This window comes from Notolepis coatsorum (assembly GCF_963971535.1).
Source record: "Notolepis coatsorum genome assembly, chromosome: 17".
NCBI classification, from domain to species: domain Eukaryota; kingdom Metazoa; phylum Chordata; class Actinopteri; order Aulopiformes; family Paralepididae; genus Notolepis; species Notolepis coatsorum.
Window position 1 is genome coordinate 24268507 of NC_140181.1, and position 16868 is coordinate 24285374.

The 16868-nt window shown below is 44.3% G+C and overlaps 1 protein-coding gene across 1 annotated transcript in view; it reads right to left on the reverse strand.

The window, feature by feature from the left end:
- The window catches only part of gpr153 (G protein-coupled receptor 153), a 61323-nt gene extending 48786 nt beyond the window's left edge, over window positions 1-12537 (reverse strand). Inside the window, 1 exon segment of the mRNA XM_084333089.1 lies at window positions 12139-12537. Coding sequence (XP_084189215.1) covers window positions 12139-12512 — 374 coding nt within the window. The 5' untranslated portion in view covers window positions 12513-12537.
- Between the last annotated feature and the right edge of the window lie 4331 nt (window positions 12538-16868).

Sequence of the window (16868 nt, forward strand, 5' to 3'; positions counted from 1 at the left end):
ATAATGACATCTTGATCGACTTAGTTGAACCAGGTACAAGAAACAGGGCCCTGGAGGAAGCGATATAAGGAAACGAATTGCCAATAAATGTGAAGTTATCTTTGAACCTGTTGCAGGGAATATGCCTCCACATATTTGGTCAAATCAAATGCGAAATAGTAAAATATCAGAGCACAATCAAAAACGCGATTGCAGGGTTTTCTTGTAGGCTAAAGAACGGGAAGTAACGGGTGATGTGCGTCTCATGTTACAAACTTGACCTTGTGAGCAGAGCGCATCTCATTTACATTTAAAGGTTCATTGTTTGTAAACATTAGAACGGACACGTGACACACACACACACACACAGTTTCAACTCACCACCGCCGCATCATATTGACGCCGAGCACAGCCGCGGCGGCTCCAGCCGCGCCCTAGGCTTCCGTGCTCACCTGCCGGCCGAGGTAGATGCAGTGTATTTTGTTAGCCGCCAGGTGGCGGGCAGACCTTAAATTCTAGCCGCCAAACAATAAATCTACAAGCCAATGGCGCTGGGCGTGTAGTTATTTTGTACCCTGAATGGAAGCGGACGGCCATTTTGGATAATCATGCCGAATTAATGCCGGTACACACATTACAAAAACCTTTGTAAAACACAGATTTTCTGTGGGATTGTTATAAACTTTGGACCTGTACTATATAAGACTTCAGGCTATGGAACCGTTATGTTATCTCCAACCTCTTAAAAACAGGCATCTGGCAACAAGTAAACAGAAATGTGAGTACACAAAACATTTACTTCAGTGTGTTCAAACCTCTTTAACAATGCTTGACGGCCCTCATACGGGCCGCCACGGCCATGTGCAGGACGCACGCACGCCGCGGCACTTTGCTCTCGTTTGTCGGCTCCGGGCAGAATTTTTTGACGATCATCCATTGTTTGAAAGTAGAATTTGCCGCCTTTCGATCGTCACCACACTCAACCTATTGCATGCTTCAGGTCTCGAGTTACAAGACTAAATATCTGGCGAGCGTCATTTGACAAGCCGTTACGAAGAGTGACCACGTCCGGTTGTAAACGGTCCTGAACTTACCAGTCACCGCTGATGGCGAAAATGATTGACCATCCTTGTAGCCAAGGAGCGTCTGCTCCGAAAGCGATCCCAGACAAGCGCTGATTGCAACAAGAAGGGGGCAGAAGAAGACCAACAAGTTCTTTGTTTTGACTTGCGTGTCTGAATGAATGGAAGTGGCCATTTTGGATAATCACGCTGAATTATTGCGGTACACACATTACAAAAACACACATATTCTCGCCTCTGATGGGAGAAGTCAAATGCTGATAGAAGTTTGGTAAAACTTTTTATAGATTAGCCTTGTTAAGATTTCTCAGGTTTAGAATCCAACCTAAATTAGCTGTCACCGTCGTGAGTACTTGTGTAGTTATGTTTATATCGTTTTGAGACCATGGTCTCTCTAGTTTCAAAGTGTTTCCTTTTTATATTATGCTCCGTGTAACAGAAATAAAGTGCCTGTCCAATAGCGGGTAGCAGGGGCTGATCCGGGAGAAGAGAAGTCAGGCAAGCAGGGGTCGATACCAAAGCAGGTTCTCAGACAATTGAAGCGTCGGGCACACAGCAGGGATCTCCTTCCAAACACAGTCAATCACAGTTACGCACACAGCAATCTTCTCCTCTTCTCTCTTTCTCTCCTCTTTCACTTACTTTCCTCGTCTCTCAGGTTTCACCTTAGCAACCACATCTATTCCTTCTCTCTGTCTTCCTTTTCTATCACACTTAATTGCGTTTTGAAAACTTTTGATTATACAGAAAGAAGCTTCAGCAAGTACAAAACGCTGCTGACCGACAAAAGAGAATCCCTCACTGAGGAAAACACAAAGGCCTAACCATCATGTATCACAATGGTGATGTCAGCCAGAGATGGGGAGAAGCATGAACCTCTCTTTGAAATAAATTACATTTTACAGTTTATTTCTGATTTCTTTTTAATAATTATTATTTTGCTATTGCACTGCACTGGCAGTTGAACTGCATTGAACTGAACTGAATTGAAAATAAAGAAACCTCATAATAACTGAACTGGCACTGAACATTGAACTACACTGGCACTGTTTGCAGATGTACTCTTATTAAAGTTAGTTAAATCCAAAGGAAAAAATATTAAATCAAAGAAATCCGAAAACAGGAAAATAAAAAACAGAGAAATCCGAAAACAGGAAAATTCATATCCGAAAACAGGAAAAGATAAAAAACGGATTTCATAGGGCCCAAGTTAAGGTGAGTTAATAAATTCACTCAGAAAATCTGCTCCACTCTGATAAACGGACTCTTTGGTCAGAGCGTCCAGTGTGACTCTGGTATACCCCATGTGTGGGGGGGGGGGGGGGGGGGGGGGGGGGGGGGTTTGTGCCTCCCTGCATTGTAAATAGTTTGGGGGGGGGGGGGGGGGGGGGGGGGGGGGGGGGGGGGGGGGGGGGGGCACGCGGGAGCCTCAGGTTTTCGGGTCTTTTCTTCTTTACCCCTTAATCCCAACAGGCTTCTGTACGGGCAAGATTTATTTCACGTCATAAATAGATTAATACAGAGTAAAGACCCTAACCCTATCAAAACAGCAGTCAAAGTGTATGTTTTCCAATGATCTTAAGTGTTATTAGCTAAATATGAGTTTATGGAAATCTCAGCGCATTGAGTCAGAAACCAGAGGATATAGAGGCGAGGAAATTACACCATCATTCATGTTTGTAATCCTATGAAAGAGGAGACCCAGGGCCTTTTCGAATTTCACAATTTCACTACACTACCCAGCTCACACCAGCCCCTGTCAAACTTGGAGTCGTCTGGCATGAACTTATTTTTGAATGTTATTTTTGTGATTATGTCTCACGGGTCGAACAAACCTGAACGTTATTGCCGTAAAATAGAACATAGTTTGTTTCTTTACCTTTCTGTTAACGTTTAGAAAAAAACTGTGTCTCAATCTGATTACAAGAAAAAAGTAACTGTACTTACAGTAGATTTCATTCACAGTCTTTGCTGCCCTGTTACGGGCACTAAATCCAGATTGACCTCTGACATTGGAAAGAGGAGATCTGGCCCGATCCATAGATGTATGACTTGGTCATAATAAGGTTATTTATAGGCCTGATATTCTATATTCTATATTCATTATTTAATTTTATTATTTATTATTTATTATTATTATTATTATTATTATTATTATTATTATTATTATTATTATTATTATTATTATTATTATTATTATTATTATTATTATTATTATTATTATTATTATTATTATTATTATTATTATTATTATTATTATTATTATTATTATTATTATTATTATTATTATTATTATTATTATTATTATTATTATTATTTAAAATTGCATGTGTCCGGATGGCAAAATTCAGTACTGTATCTACAAAAAAAATCTGTAAATCATCTGCCCTTTATTCATTTGCTTAGATTTCCTGTACACTTGATCTCAAGAAGGTGGTGAATGAGCTCAGTGGCAGTTTTCCACGTCTGGTCAATGTTAGCATGGTGTTATTCACCGTCAAATATGAAAAAGACAATTATAATAATAATAATAATTTATATTCTCCTTTGGTTCATTACAATTTACTCAAGCATAGTAATTAGTAACAGACACAATATTTCTAACATAGATGTCCCTAGATACCAGGAACATGCAAATGGACCTTATTGAACAGAAGCAGAAGAAGCAGCTGAGCAGAAACAGAAGCAGCTGAGCAGAAACAGAAGAAGCTATATGCTAATGTTAATGGGTCTCATTCCCGAATATTTTCCAAAGAGTTCTCTTGGAAGACTTATCTTGGAACCGACTAACAAGTTCACTCTGAGTCCCCAACACGTGGGGAAGATGTCTTAAGTGGCTCAAACTATCACAGCTGAGATGCATTCTGAAACATGAACGCGCATCCCGTTCAGGTAATTTGCATACAAAACAACGCCTCCAGAGCTCCTTATAAGGCAACTAATGATGCAGCCGTGTGAAAATGGTCACGGAAGCGTTTTGCGACCGATCAAAATGAGATTAGATTAATGTATTGTCATCATATATAGTACAGCTCGTGGTGCACCTGCCGCAGCGCGCGCGTGCGCGCACACACACACACCCACATACACACACACACGTGCGCGCAGTACTGTATAGCCTATGCGCGTAATGGATGAACGCAGTATAGGCTTATATTATTCTAATAATTGTTTTATTAGGAGAGCAGCAAAGATACACACGCTGCCCGCCCCGTAGACCGTACAGTCCACCATGCAGTCCGCTCATACGCCCAACTCTGGCGGCCTACTGTACGTTGGGCAGAGCATATATATATATACAAAATCCTAATGAAACAAGTAATTAGAATAATATAAGCCTACTGTTCATTCATTAGACACATAGGCTATACTGTGTGCATGTGTGTGTGTGGCGCACACAACAAGACTTATGGAATATTAATGCAGTCTATTTCCACGCAATTAGCTTTAGTTCTTATTCATTCATTTATCCACTGTCATTTCAGTGTTGGTGTATAGTAGGCTACATAGTGTATTTCAATATCAGTTTAATTGATTAATGATATATTAATTATATACTAAGGAATGCATGGTGTCATAATCACGGGGCGAGAGCCTTCTTCACCCCTCCTCCTCCTTCCTCACCATCACGGCGGAAGCTTCCCTCACCCCTCATCCTCTCACACCCTTATATGGGCAGCATCCGTTCCCCGGATTCCCACGCTGCCAGTAGGCTACATCAATCAACACGGCTGTGACGGATTCCCTCATCAGCGAGAGGATACTTCAGCCCGCAGATCCTGCTCTACCCTCGTCGGAGTGTTAACCTAACTTCCTAGGTACGACAACGAACCCTAGCCTTGCAACCCTGTCCTTATTGTTATACCTTGTCCTAATCCTTGTTCTCTATATGCCCAGGACCTCCGCTCCAGTACACCTCCTACCTGGACGTCCCGTGCTGCACAAGGAGTGCTCCTGCTCTCGCCTATTACACCTTCACGTACCTATTGCCCCGTGCTACACAAGGAGTGCACCTGCTCTCATCTACGGAACACTCCTGTACCTGTTGCCCCGTGCTACACAAGGAGTGCACCTGCTCTCACCTACTGTACATTCCTGTGTCTGTTGCCCCGTGCTGCACAAGGAGTGCTCCTGCTCTCGCCGATTATACATTCTTGTACCTGTTGCACATTTCTGCATTCTCTGTAACCTGTCTGCTTGGGGAATAACATTAAACCACCATAAAACGCTCCATTCTCTCTCCTCCTGTGTTCTGCTATTGGGCTCCGCCAAACCCCATCCTAACACATGGTTTATAGCTATATCAAACAAAGGTATGTCCCATTGTATACCAATCAATGGGATATATTGCATGTTGACCTGCATTATTTCAAATGTATAATTCATTAAAACAGATGTAACAAATAAGAAATACAAATTCCACAGAAGGCATTAAATAATGATTATTTCCAATCATTTCACAATAATTGCATAATTGTGTTTGAATATCTGAGTAATTAAAGTAATTATACATTTCTCCAAAATAGCTGGTTCAGATATGGTTAATCCAGCTGCCCTGTGATCAGATGAATCCATATTATAAATGTTTCCAACATCAAATGCGTAATTCCTTATCGTACAAATATTGTCATATTTATTTTAATTATGATTAAGTAATTAATTCCAAGGAGGCCTGTAGCGTTGACATGAAGGAATCACTATGATTCCTCCCAAATAAATGCAAATAAATGCACGGTGATTGATTGAATGAACATTTTATTAACAGATTGCACAATGGGTACAATACAGTACGGCTCAATACACACAATTGTTAAGGGGATGCAGACCAGAGAAAGACTTTCGTCTTGTTTACATCAGGGTCCCCCATTTTCAATTCATAATGAATTGTAAGTAAGGGTGCAACTTGCTCCGTGCAATCCATTCTTTGTGGATCTAGCCCACAGTCTCACACACACACGCTCACTCACGCTCGCACACACACACACACGCTCTCTCTCTCACACACTCGCATCTCTCATGCTCTCATTCCAACTCCGCTGAGAGTTGCGTTTCTGTTATGTTTTTATGTTTTTCGCTCGCGTCATCGATCGGTTTTCACAATCGGCGAGTAGGAAGCATTATCGGAATTCCCCAATCTCATATTTATACTGATGGCCGATCGCTGGCCGATCGATCGGGGCATCCCTACACTTAACTAATAAATACAAAATACAAAATATACCAAGTAGAAAATAAAAACACTGCAAACAACACAAAATACATTCTAAAGTTAATATCTATATAGATATTAATTTAACGGACCCTGTGTGTGTGTGTTAAACTTTAGAGACAGACAATTTCTCTGTAGCAGGGCCTGTGGTAGAGATAAGAGCCACGCTCACTCACAGTGTTAGGAAAATAACATCAACATTCAGGAAGAGATAGCCGATGAGCTAGTAATTATACATGTATATATGGATCAGCCGTTGGTGGCCATTGCCAGGGGGACAATGTTAGAGAATCATCGCGAGAGAGGGACTTTAAGACTTTAAGCTGTGAGTCTTCCGGGTGGGGAGCCAGACGAGTTTTGAGAGCGAGACAGACCACACCAAGAGCTGAGCTCCCAGCTCTCTGAGCGAGGGTTGGGAGGGGAAGACCACGCGGTAGAAAGATAGCTAACAGGCTAACAGACAGGCTTCGGCTAGCAGGACAGAGAATCTATTAATCTAGTTTCTGATACCATCAAAGACTTTCATTCTGTACGAGATGCTATGTTTATGGAAATAAACATCCTTAATGATAAAGAGACAACGTTTCCAGTACATTCTTTTGTCCGGATGCATTAACGGGGTGAAACAGTGATTACAGCCAGTATGGGGGAGGATCGACTTCCAACAAACGATTGCCTTACAACAAATTACACAACACAGACATGGCCAGGAGAAGCGATGAAGGCTGATATTGATCAGCGAGGAAGCTGTCAACACCGTAATCTAACACTAGCCTTTTCTGAATTTGCCCGCAGTGCCAGCAGAGAGGGAAAGAGAGAGAGAAAGAAACAGAGAGAGAGGCAGAGAGAAAGAGAGAGAGAGAGAGAGAGAGAGCGAGAGAGAGAGAGAGAGAGAGAGAGAGAGAGAGAGAGAGAGAGAGAGAGAGAGAGAGAGAGAGAGAGAGAGAGAGAGCGAGAGGGAGAGAGAGAGAGAGAGAGAGAGAGAGAGAGAGAGAGAGAGAGAGAGAGAGAGAGAGAGAAAAGAAAAACTCCTACGAGGTACTAAGTGCAGGGCTGAGTGTAGAGCTCAATGGGTTGAATATATGGTACAGATGAAAGATGAATAGCAATTACATGTCAATTCACCTATCTGTCATTCTACTACTGCACTGTGTGGGGGGGGGGTACACCATTTGGAGTCAGGAGATTAAGATGAGTTTAGTCAGAGTGAGAGAACAGAGGAGAGAGAGAAGCTACGTTTGTGCAAAATGTCATATCACCATGTTGTTTAGACATCAACAGCTGTACAAGCAATCCAGTTTGGTTGATCGTAATGAATTAACGAAATATTATCCAAAATGATGTTCCTTGCTTATCTGAAATAGCTAAATAAATGACCGCTCTGATTGGTATCCACAGAGGACGCACAGTTTAAGCCCTAAACTCTATGGCCGTGTTCACATCTGAAAGTCCACGGATAGTCCGGACTTTCTGGTGGACCAAATGTGAGAATGATACATTGTTTGATTTTGGTTTGCATTCACACTGGCCTTTTTTGAGCAAACCTAATTTTTTAAACATGCAGTCGCCAAGTCGTTCATTCTATTGGACAGATAATTTTTGGGAAAATCCCGCTCGCACACACACACTCTCTTTCATGCTCGCTCGCACACACACACTCTCTCTCATGCTCGCTCGCACACACACACACACACACACACACACACACACACACACACACACACACACACACACACACTCTCTTTCATGCTCGCTCGCACACACACACTCTCTCTCATGCTCGCTCGCACACACACACACACACACACACACTCTCACACATTCGCTCTCTCATGCTCGCTCGCCTCGCACACATGTAAATAAATGTAAATCTAAATGAATGTAACTCTGTATAAATTACAGTTCTCCCCCCCCCCTATTGCTAGGTTTCAGGGAGTTGTTCCTTATCTTCATTGGATAATGACTGGGGGTGTTGTAAAATTGTGGATTTTTATTTTTTTTTTAAGATTTTTTTTTAGCGTTTATCGTTTTTCCTGGTCAGACATGACCGACAGATGCAGTGAGGGTGAAACGGGAGAGAGAGCAGGGGAAGACATTCGGCAAATAACGGCCGATCGAACTCGGGTCGGCCGATCCGCGACGCAGCGCGGTACATGGTGTGCTACTGGAGCGCCCCTAAAATTGTGGATTTGATGGTGTTTTTTATTGTGGATCTATTGTGATGTTGCTTGTTGATTTGTGAAGCCCGTCAAGGCAACTTGTTGTGATTTGGGGCTGTACAAATACATCTGACTTGACTTGACTAAGCTAGGCTAGGGCTACTGGACTCACATGAAACTGATATCAATCATCTTGGACGACTCTGTGGGAGATGGCAAATACATTCCTTTATAGAAATTGGCCACTTTTGTAGACTTTCTTTGTAGACAACCTAAACATAAATGTTGGTGGAATTCCCTAATTGCCGTTGTCTTATTTATAGTGAAGGGATTCACCACTGTGGGAATGTTAATACCAGGAAAGGCAGAGCCAGAGGAGGCTTCAGGGGTCACACATTGCCACAATAACTGCAGGGCATGAGTTCGCTCTGAACAAAAGAAACAGCCTGCAGTATCAGCACATTGTGCTGTGAATACCAAGTGTGAAGGAGCAGGGAATCCCATCAGTGAAGCATCAGCTAGACGAGGGACGCTGGGATCAGCTCATTTAAAGAAGAGTGGATGGGGACATTTGGACACTTTGGAAAAACACAAACGTATTCAGCCTAGTTTGGCAACAGGGAATGAAGAGTTGGTTGCTTGAGAGAGGACAGCGTTAGGAGTGGACAGAGAGAGGAGAGTTATAGGAGTGGACAGAGAGAGGAGAGTTATAGGAGTGGACAGAGAGAGGAGAGTTATAGGAGTGGACAGAGAGAGGAGAGTTATAGGAGTGGACAGAGAGAGGACAGCACTAGGTGTGGACAGAGAGAGGAGAGTTATAGGAGTGGACAGAGAGAGGAGAGTTATAGGAGTGGACAGAGAGAGGAGAGTTATAGGAGTGGACAGAGAGAGGAGAGTTATAGGAGTGGACAGAGAGAGGAGAGTTATAGGAGTGGACAGAGAGAGGAGAGTTATAGGAGTGGACAGAGAGAGGAGAGTTATAGGAGTGGACAGAGAGAGGAGAGTTATAGGAGTGGACAGAGAGAGGACAGTTATAGGAGTGGACAGAGAGAGAGGAGAGTTATAGGAGTGGACAGAGAGAGGAGAGTTATAGGAGTGGACAGAGAGAGGAGAGTTATAGGAGTGGACAGAGAGAGGAGAGTTATAGGAGTGGACAGAGAGAGGAGAGTTATAGGAGTGGACTGAGAGAGGAGAGTTATAGGAGTGGACAGAGAGAGGAGAGTTATAGGAGTGGACAGAGAGAGGAGAGTTATAGGAGTGGACAGAGAGAGGACAGCACTAGGTGTGGACAGAGAGAGGAGAGTTATAGGAGTGGACAGAGAGAGGAGAGTTATAGGAGTGGACAGAGAGAGGAGAGTTATAGGAGTGGACAGAGAGAGGAGAGTTATAGGAGTGGACAGAGAGAGGAGAGTTATAGGAGTGGACAGAGAGAGGAGAGTTATAGGAGTGGACAGAGAGAGGAGAGTTATAGGAGTGGACTGAGAGAGGAGAGTTATAGGAGTGGACAGAGAGAGGACAGTTATAGGAGTGGACAGAGAGAGGAGAGTTATAGGAGTGGACAGAGAGAGGAGAGTTATAGGTGTGGACAGAGAGAGGAGAGTTATAGGAGTGGACAGAGAGAGGAGAGTTATAGGTGTGGACAGAGAGAGGAGAGTAACCTACAAGTTTCAAGTTCAAGTTCAAGTTTCTTTAATAGTTGTCATACAGAAGTACAGAATACTTTTATACAAAATGCTTCTTACAAAATGCTACATGCCATTACTGCTGTTGTTCATTGACTACAGCTCAGCGTTCAACACCATAGTCCCCACCAGACTGGTGGACAAGCTGATCGAGCTAGGTCTGAGCTCCGCCCTGAGCGCCTGGGTACTGGACTTTCTGAGTGAAAGACCCCAGGCGGTCAGGGTGGGGGGTCAGACCTCCAACACCATCACCCTGAGCATCGGGTCCCCCCAGGGCTGTGTTCTAAGCCCCCTGCTGTACTCACTCTACACACACGACTGTGTGGCCAAGTTCAGCTCCAACTCCATAGTGAAGTTCGCAGACGACACAGTGGTGGTGGGGCTGATCTCGGACAACGACGAGAAGGCCTACCGGGAGGAGGTTGAGGTACTGGAACGCTGGTGCCAGGACAACAGCCTGCTCCTGAACATTGGTAAAACCAAGGAGCTGATCGTGGATTATAGGAGAGGACAGCAGGAGACACACACACCACTGATGATTAACGGGGCTACTGTGGACAGGGTGAGCAGCTTTAAGTACCTGGGGGTCCACATCTCAGAGGATCTGACATGGTCAACACACATAGACACAGTAGTAAAGAAGGCGAAACAGCGCCTCTACCACCTGAGACAGTTAAGGAAGTTCAGAGTATCGGGGAAGATACTAGTCCTTCTACTCAGGAGCTGTAGAGAGCATCCTGACCGGAAACATCCCTGCCTGGTATGGAAACAGCACGGCACAGGACAAGAAGGCCCTACAGAGAGTGGTGCGCTCAGCCGAGCGTACCACGGGTATTGCACTACCTCCCCTGCAGGTTCTATACAACAAGAGGTGCAAATCCAGAGCCTGCAGGATAATGAAAGACCCTCACCACCCCAATAACAGCCTGTTCCAGCTGCTGAGGTCAGGCAGACGCCTGCGAACCCCAGCTACTAGGACAGAGCGGCTTAGGCTCAGCTTCTTCCCCCAGGCCATCAGAGTCCTGAACAATGAACATTGAGTACCACTGTAACACTTTAGCATGAGCGGGCACACACTCAGGCCGCACGCACCCTCACTTATTGCCAAAGGGAAAGGCCACTTTAAATTAGTATTAGCAACAGTAACAGTGTATTGCACTACTATTACTACTACTGTTAACTGTCAACTGTTACCCGTCATTGCACAAATTTATTGTTACCTGCTAACTGTTATTGCACAATTTTATTGCACACATTTTTTGTATTGGATTCTATTATATGTTATATGTTGTACCAATTGCACATCGTTGCGGGCAAGACCACCCGCATTTCATTGTATATCCGTATGCCGTGACAAATAAAACTCTTGACTCTTGACTTGACTTGCTTTTTATCTATCAACTCTTTATAGCTACTTTATTATCTTGAAATAATATAACACCCACCAGTTACTATGACATTGTTTATCATTACATACAATGTATCTATGCCTGTAGCTAAATGCTGAAAGACAGGGAACAAAATTAACTTTTTGGCTTTAGATAAAAAGAAAATACCAACCAGATATATTTTTTACCGGCCAAAAATTATAAATCGCTTTTTAGTATATCTCCATATGTTATTATGTGTTATCTCTCCACTCCAAAGCTATGTCAGTGCTTGTGCCTGCACAGGAGATACGATTATAAAAAAGATGATATATAATTTATATATACATACTGTATGTAAATCAATATCTTCCTTTTGAATAAAATAGGCTCAGGAAACAGGATTGTTCAAGCTAATTAGCCTAATCCATGTAAAAAAAAAATTGTATTCTATAGAAGATTGACAAACACACACACACACATACACAAACAACACTCAAGGACACATACTCACATACTCAGGACACACACACACACACACACAAAGCTCATAGCAGACTTAACGATTTTAGAATATGTCTGCTAATGAAGTGAAATAATGTATTATCATCAACTACCCAGTTACTCAGCTCTCACAGTCGCCATGCGGCCTCAACGTACCTGTAGTTGACGGGCCAGCGCACCATCCACATGCGATGGTAGGACAGCGAGGTGACCGAGAAGCAGGTGACCAGCGTGAGCGTGTAGAAGGTGGAGACGAAGACCTTGCAGAGGCCTTCGTTCCACTCATAGCTGGAGTGGCGTCGACGCAGGGTGATGACACAGTACATGGTGACGGGCACCGCCATGTTGAGGATGTGCGTGCCCGCCAGCGTGCAGATGAGGAACTCCAGTGGCTTCCACTTCTTCTGCTTGGCACTGACGCTCAGGATGCCCCAGGCGTTGGCCAGGATGGACACGCCCGAACACACCAGCCACGCCAGCGTGTTGGCGGTGATGACGTCATCCTTCATGGTGGTCACCTCATCCACCATGGCGAGGGAGCGGGGGGGGGGGGGGGGGGGGGGGGTGGAGCCTACGGGGGGGGCCGGAGGGCGGCGGCGGCGAGAGCAGGCGCAGGCGAGGAGGAAGCGGCAGCGGGCAGGAGGGGGCGAAGGGTGTCTGGCGAGGCAGGCATCCTATCTGGGTGGGTGGCCACTCTCCATGGGTTGACCACGACGGGCCAAGGGCACAGCAGCAGTGACAGGGGGAAGGTGGAGGGGGCTGGGTGGCCACGCCCAAGATGATCCAACTCAATTACAGGCCTGGAGTGTGAGAGAGAGAGGAGGGAAGCAGAGAGGAAAGGACAGGCAAGAGAGGAGAGAGAGGGAGGGAGGGAGGGAGGGAGAGAGAGAGAGAGAGAGAGAGAGAGAGAGAGAGAGAGAGAGAGAGAGAGAGAGAGAGAGAGAGAGAGAGAGGAGGTATAGCATGGTCAAAAATGGAAGTGGGAGATGGGGTTTGGAGAGGTGAGGGGAGGGGAGAAGGATGATTTGTTAATAACAATTCAATGAATATCATCCCTCTGTGAAACAATATATTAGTTACAAAACAACAACTGTTCTTGCTGATACTGAATGCCATCCATCGTATGTGGCTAGCAGGAAAATGAGAAGTATTCTCATCTCACCGTATTCTTAAAAGGCCAATATACAATCTAGTTTAGAAGTCTTCAGAACTTTGGAGTGACTGCACACGTTCAGAAGGTCTAAACACCATAGAATGATTATTGGATATAGTTCCTCATTGCTTACTGAGTTGACAACTTCACAAAGATTCTCTCAAATATACCATAGTGATTTGGTGGTGAGTGTCTATTTGCACCCGGGTGAGAATAGGCAGCTATTCGGCTATTTACAATCACCCTATGCAAAGAGTTGGACGACATTTCGGAGGCTGTGACATACAGGCGTAATAAACTATGTACATAATGTATAATGTCCATAAGTAATGAATGAATGAATGAATGAATGAATGAATGAATGAATGAAGAATGAATGAATGAATGAATGAATGAATGAATGAATGAATGAATGAATGAATGAATGACTTTATTTGACAATATAAAAAATAAACATGTGACAGAAAGCACAGTCAGGATATACTGCCAAGGATGAAACACAAAAAAGCTCAGAGCTTATTTCCATTGTGGTCCTTGTAGGGGGGTGGGGGAGTGTGATGCTTATACATGCATCATACAAAACGTGATATCACAACACATCACATATACCATTTAACATTTATATACATAACAGACTCATACAACATGCAAGGGTGCCTTAAGCTAAGTGTCTAGGTTAAATATAGTCCCTTTTGAGCCATGTCTTCAGGCTGGACTTGAATCTAACGGCATTGTCTACGATTTTCAGGTCACTGGGCAGACTGTTCCAATAGACAGCTGCTGAATACAGAAATGACTCCTTCCCCATACAGCTCCTGAATCTGACTGGCACAAAGTCAGTTGAGCTGCGCCTAGTTGGGTATGCATGGGTGTCCCTGATTCGGTTGAAGTAGTTGTTGAAGTACACTGGCACTACCCCGTGCACTATTCTGTGAACTAGGCACATCCCTATCTGGTTTACTCTGTCTTCCACCTTAAGCCATCTCATGATCTCAAAGTGTGATGGGTCAAGGTGGGTTCGGGCAGGTAGCCTTAGTATTACCCTGATTAGCTTGTTTTGTGATGTCTGTAGTTTTATTTTCTGACTTTTGGGGGCACTGTTGTACCAGGAGCCACACGCATAGTCATAGTGAGTATGAGAGCTCCAGCAAGAATTTTCATCGCTGACTGATCTAAAAAATGAGAGATTCTGGCTAGGTATCTAGTCCTGTTATTGATCTTTGTAAGTGCTTGGTGAGCCATGTTTTCCCATGATAAGCTGTTTTCCAGGACGCAACCAAGATATTTCACAGTTGTTTTGTCTGTGAGAACAGTATCTCCTATTCTAATGTTAAAACCTGGTGATTTTCTGAGCCTGACCTTTGACCCGAATAGAATGGACTCAGTCTTCCCCACGTGGAGGGACAGCTTGTTGTAGCCTAGCCAGTCGCTAACCTTCTCTAGTTCTGCACTCAATGTCTGCTCAACCACTTGTTTGTCTTTGTGAGACACTAGTAAGGCGGAGTCATCCGCGTATAAAAAAAGGTCACATGAGCAAGCTGCTTTCAGGTCATTAATATACAGGAGAAAGAGGAGCGGACCCAAAACACTCCCTTGCGGGACCCCGCACTCTACTGTCCGAGGACTGGAGAGTACTCCGTTTATATCTACCACCTGTTGTCTCCCTGTTAGGTAGTCTTGAGGTAGAGGTGATTGTCTCTCACCACTACACTAACCCTGTAGTCTTGAGGTAGAGGTGCTTGTCTCTCACCACCACACTAACCCTGTAGTCTTGAGGTAGAGGAGCTTGTCTCTCACCACTACACTAACCCTGTAGTCTTGAGGTAGAGGAGCTTGTCTCTCACCACTACACTGACCCTGTAGTCTTGAGGTAGAGGAGCTTGTCTCTCACCACCACACTAACCCTGTAGTCTTGAGGTAGAGGTGCTTGTCTCTCACCACTACACTAACCCTGTAGTCTTGAGGTAGAGGTGCTTGTCTCTCACCACTACACTAACCCAGTAGTCTTGAGGTAGAGGAGCTTGTCTCTCACCACCACACTAACCCTGTAGTCTTGAGGTAGAGGTGCTTGTCTCTCACCAGTCACCACCACACTAACCCTGTAGTCTTGAGGTAGAGGAGCTTGTCTCTCACCACTACACTAACCCTGTAGTCTTGAGGTAGAGGAGCTTGTCTCTCACCACCACACTAACCCTGTAGTCTTGAGGTAGAGGTGCTTGTCTCTCACCACCACACTAACCCTGTAGTCTTGAGGTAGAGGTGCTTGTCTCTCACCACTACACTGACCCTGTAGTCTTGAGGTAGAGGTGCTTACAAGATACAAGATACAAGATACAAGATACTTTAATGCCACACAACGATGGTTGGTGGTAATTGTTTGCGGTACAGATTGTTAAGCACTGGTTACATCAACATGAAACATCAGACATCAAACATCAAACGCCCCCCTCCCACCTCCCAATCCCCACAATAAATACATATATACATGAATACATACAGGACAGTCACGGTAACAGTGTCAGTCAGTGACAGATGCTTGCCCGTCTGTGCAAAGGGGGGCGGGCCAGGGTGTTCAGTGTTCGGACTGCTGTGGGGAAAAAGCTGTTTGTGAAGCGTGTGTGTCTGGTTAGAATGGACCTGTAGCGACCTGAGGGCATGTGCTGGAATAAGTGGTGTGCTGGGTGAGAGGGATCGTTGACTATTTTACCAGAGCGGGTGACTGTGCGTGAGGTGTAGATGGAGGCCAGAGAGGGGAGGGGGCAGCCAATTATTTTGGAGGCTGTCTTGGATGCGTGATGCGTTATCTCTCACCACTACATTAACCCTGTAGTCTTGAGGTAGAGGTGCTTGTCTCTGTCTGTCTCTGTGTTCATTGGCTATTCCACCCCGGGTGCAAATAGGATTGTTCGCTACGGACACCTGGGTGCTAATAGCATCTGCCATAAATCTGCCAAACTAATTTAATCTTCTGAGTTCATAGATGCTTTCATGCAGTGAGCCCAAGTCTACTACATGATATGATGGAGAGGATATGGTAAATGGTAAATGGCTGCTTTTTTATATAGTGCTTTTATCCAAAGCGCTTTACAATTTGTTACTCACATTTTACCCATTCACTCACACATTCACTCACACATTCACTCACACATTCACTCACACATTCACACACCGATGGCGGAGGCAACCATGCAAGGTGCCAACCTGCTCATCGGGAACAGTAAAGGGTTAAGTGTCTTGCTCAAGGACACTTCAACACGCTGCCCGGGAGAAGCGGGAATCGAGCCGGGAACCTCCAGATTACCAGACGATTGCTCTACCTCCTCAATGTTGCCCCAGGTAGCTAACTAGTTTAACAAACAAACATTCTGTCAGATTATATTAATTGATTTCCCATTGTAGAAGACTTTAGCAACAATAAGGCTGGCTAGCATAACGTTAGCCTCTAGATTCAGCAGAGGAGTGCATCTCAGCCAATCACAGTGTGTCGTAGTGTTGTCACGATACTGGAATTTCTAACTTCGATACGATACCTTGAAAAGTATCGATATTCTATACCATTTTCGATACCACAGGGAAAAGATTTTAATCTTAAAATGTAAATTTCTTTATTCAATTATTATTTTTATTTTTTTTAGCTTTTGTTGCTGGTCGATTCTCCTCACCTTCTCTCTGGTATTAAAAGAGAAGAGAAATATAACACTTTTAAAACCCTTTGTTTTAGGGCTGGGCGATA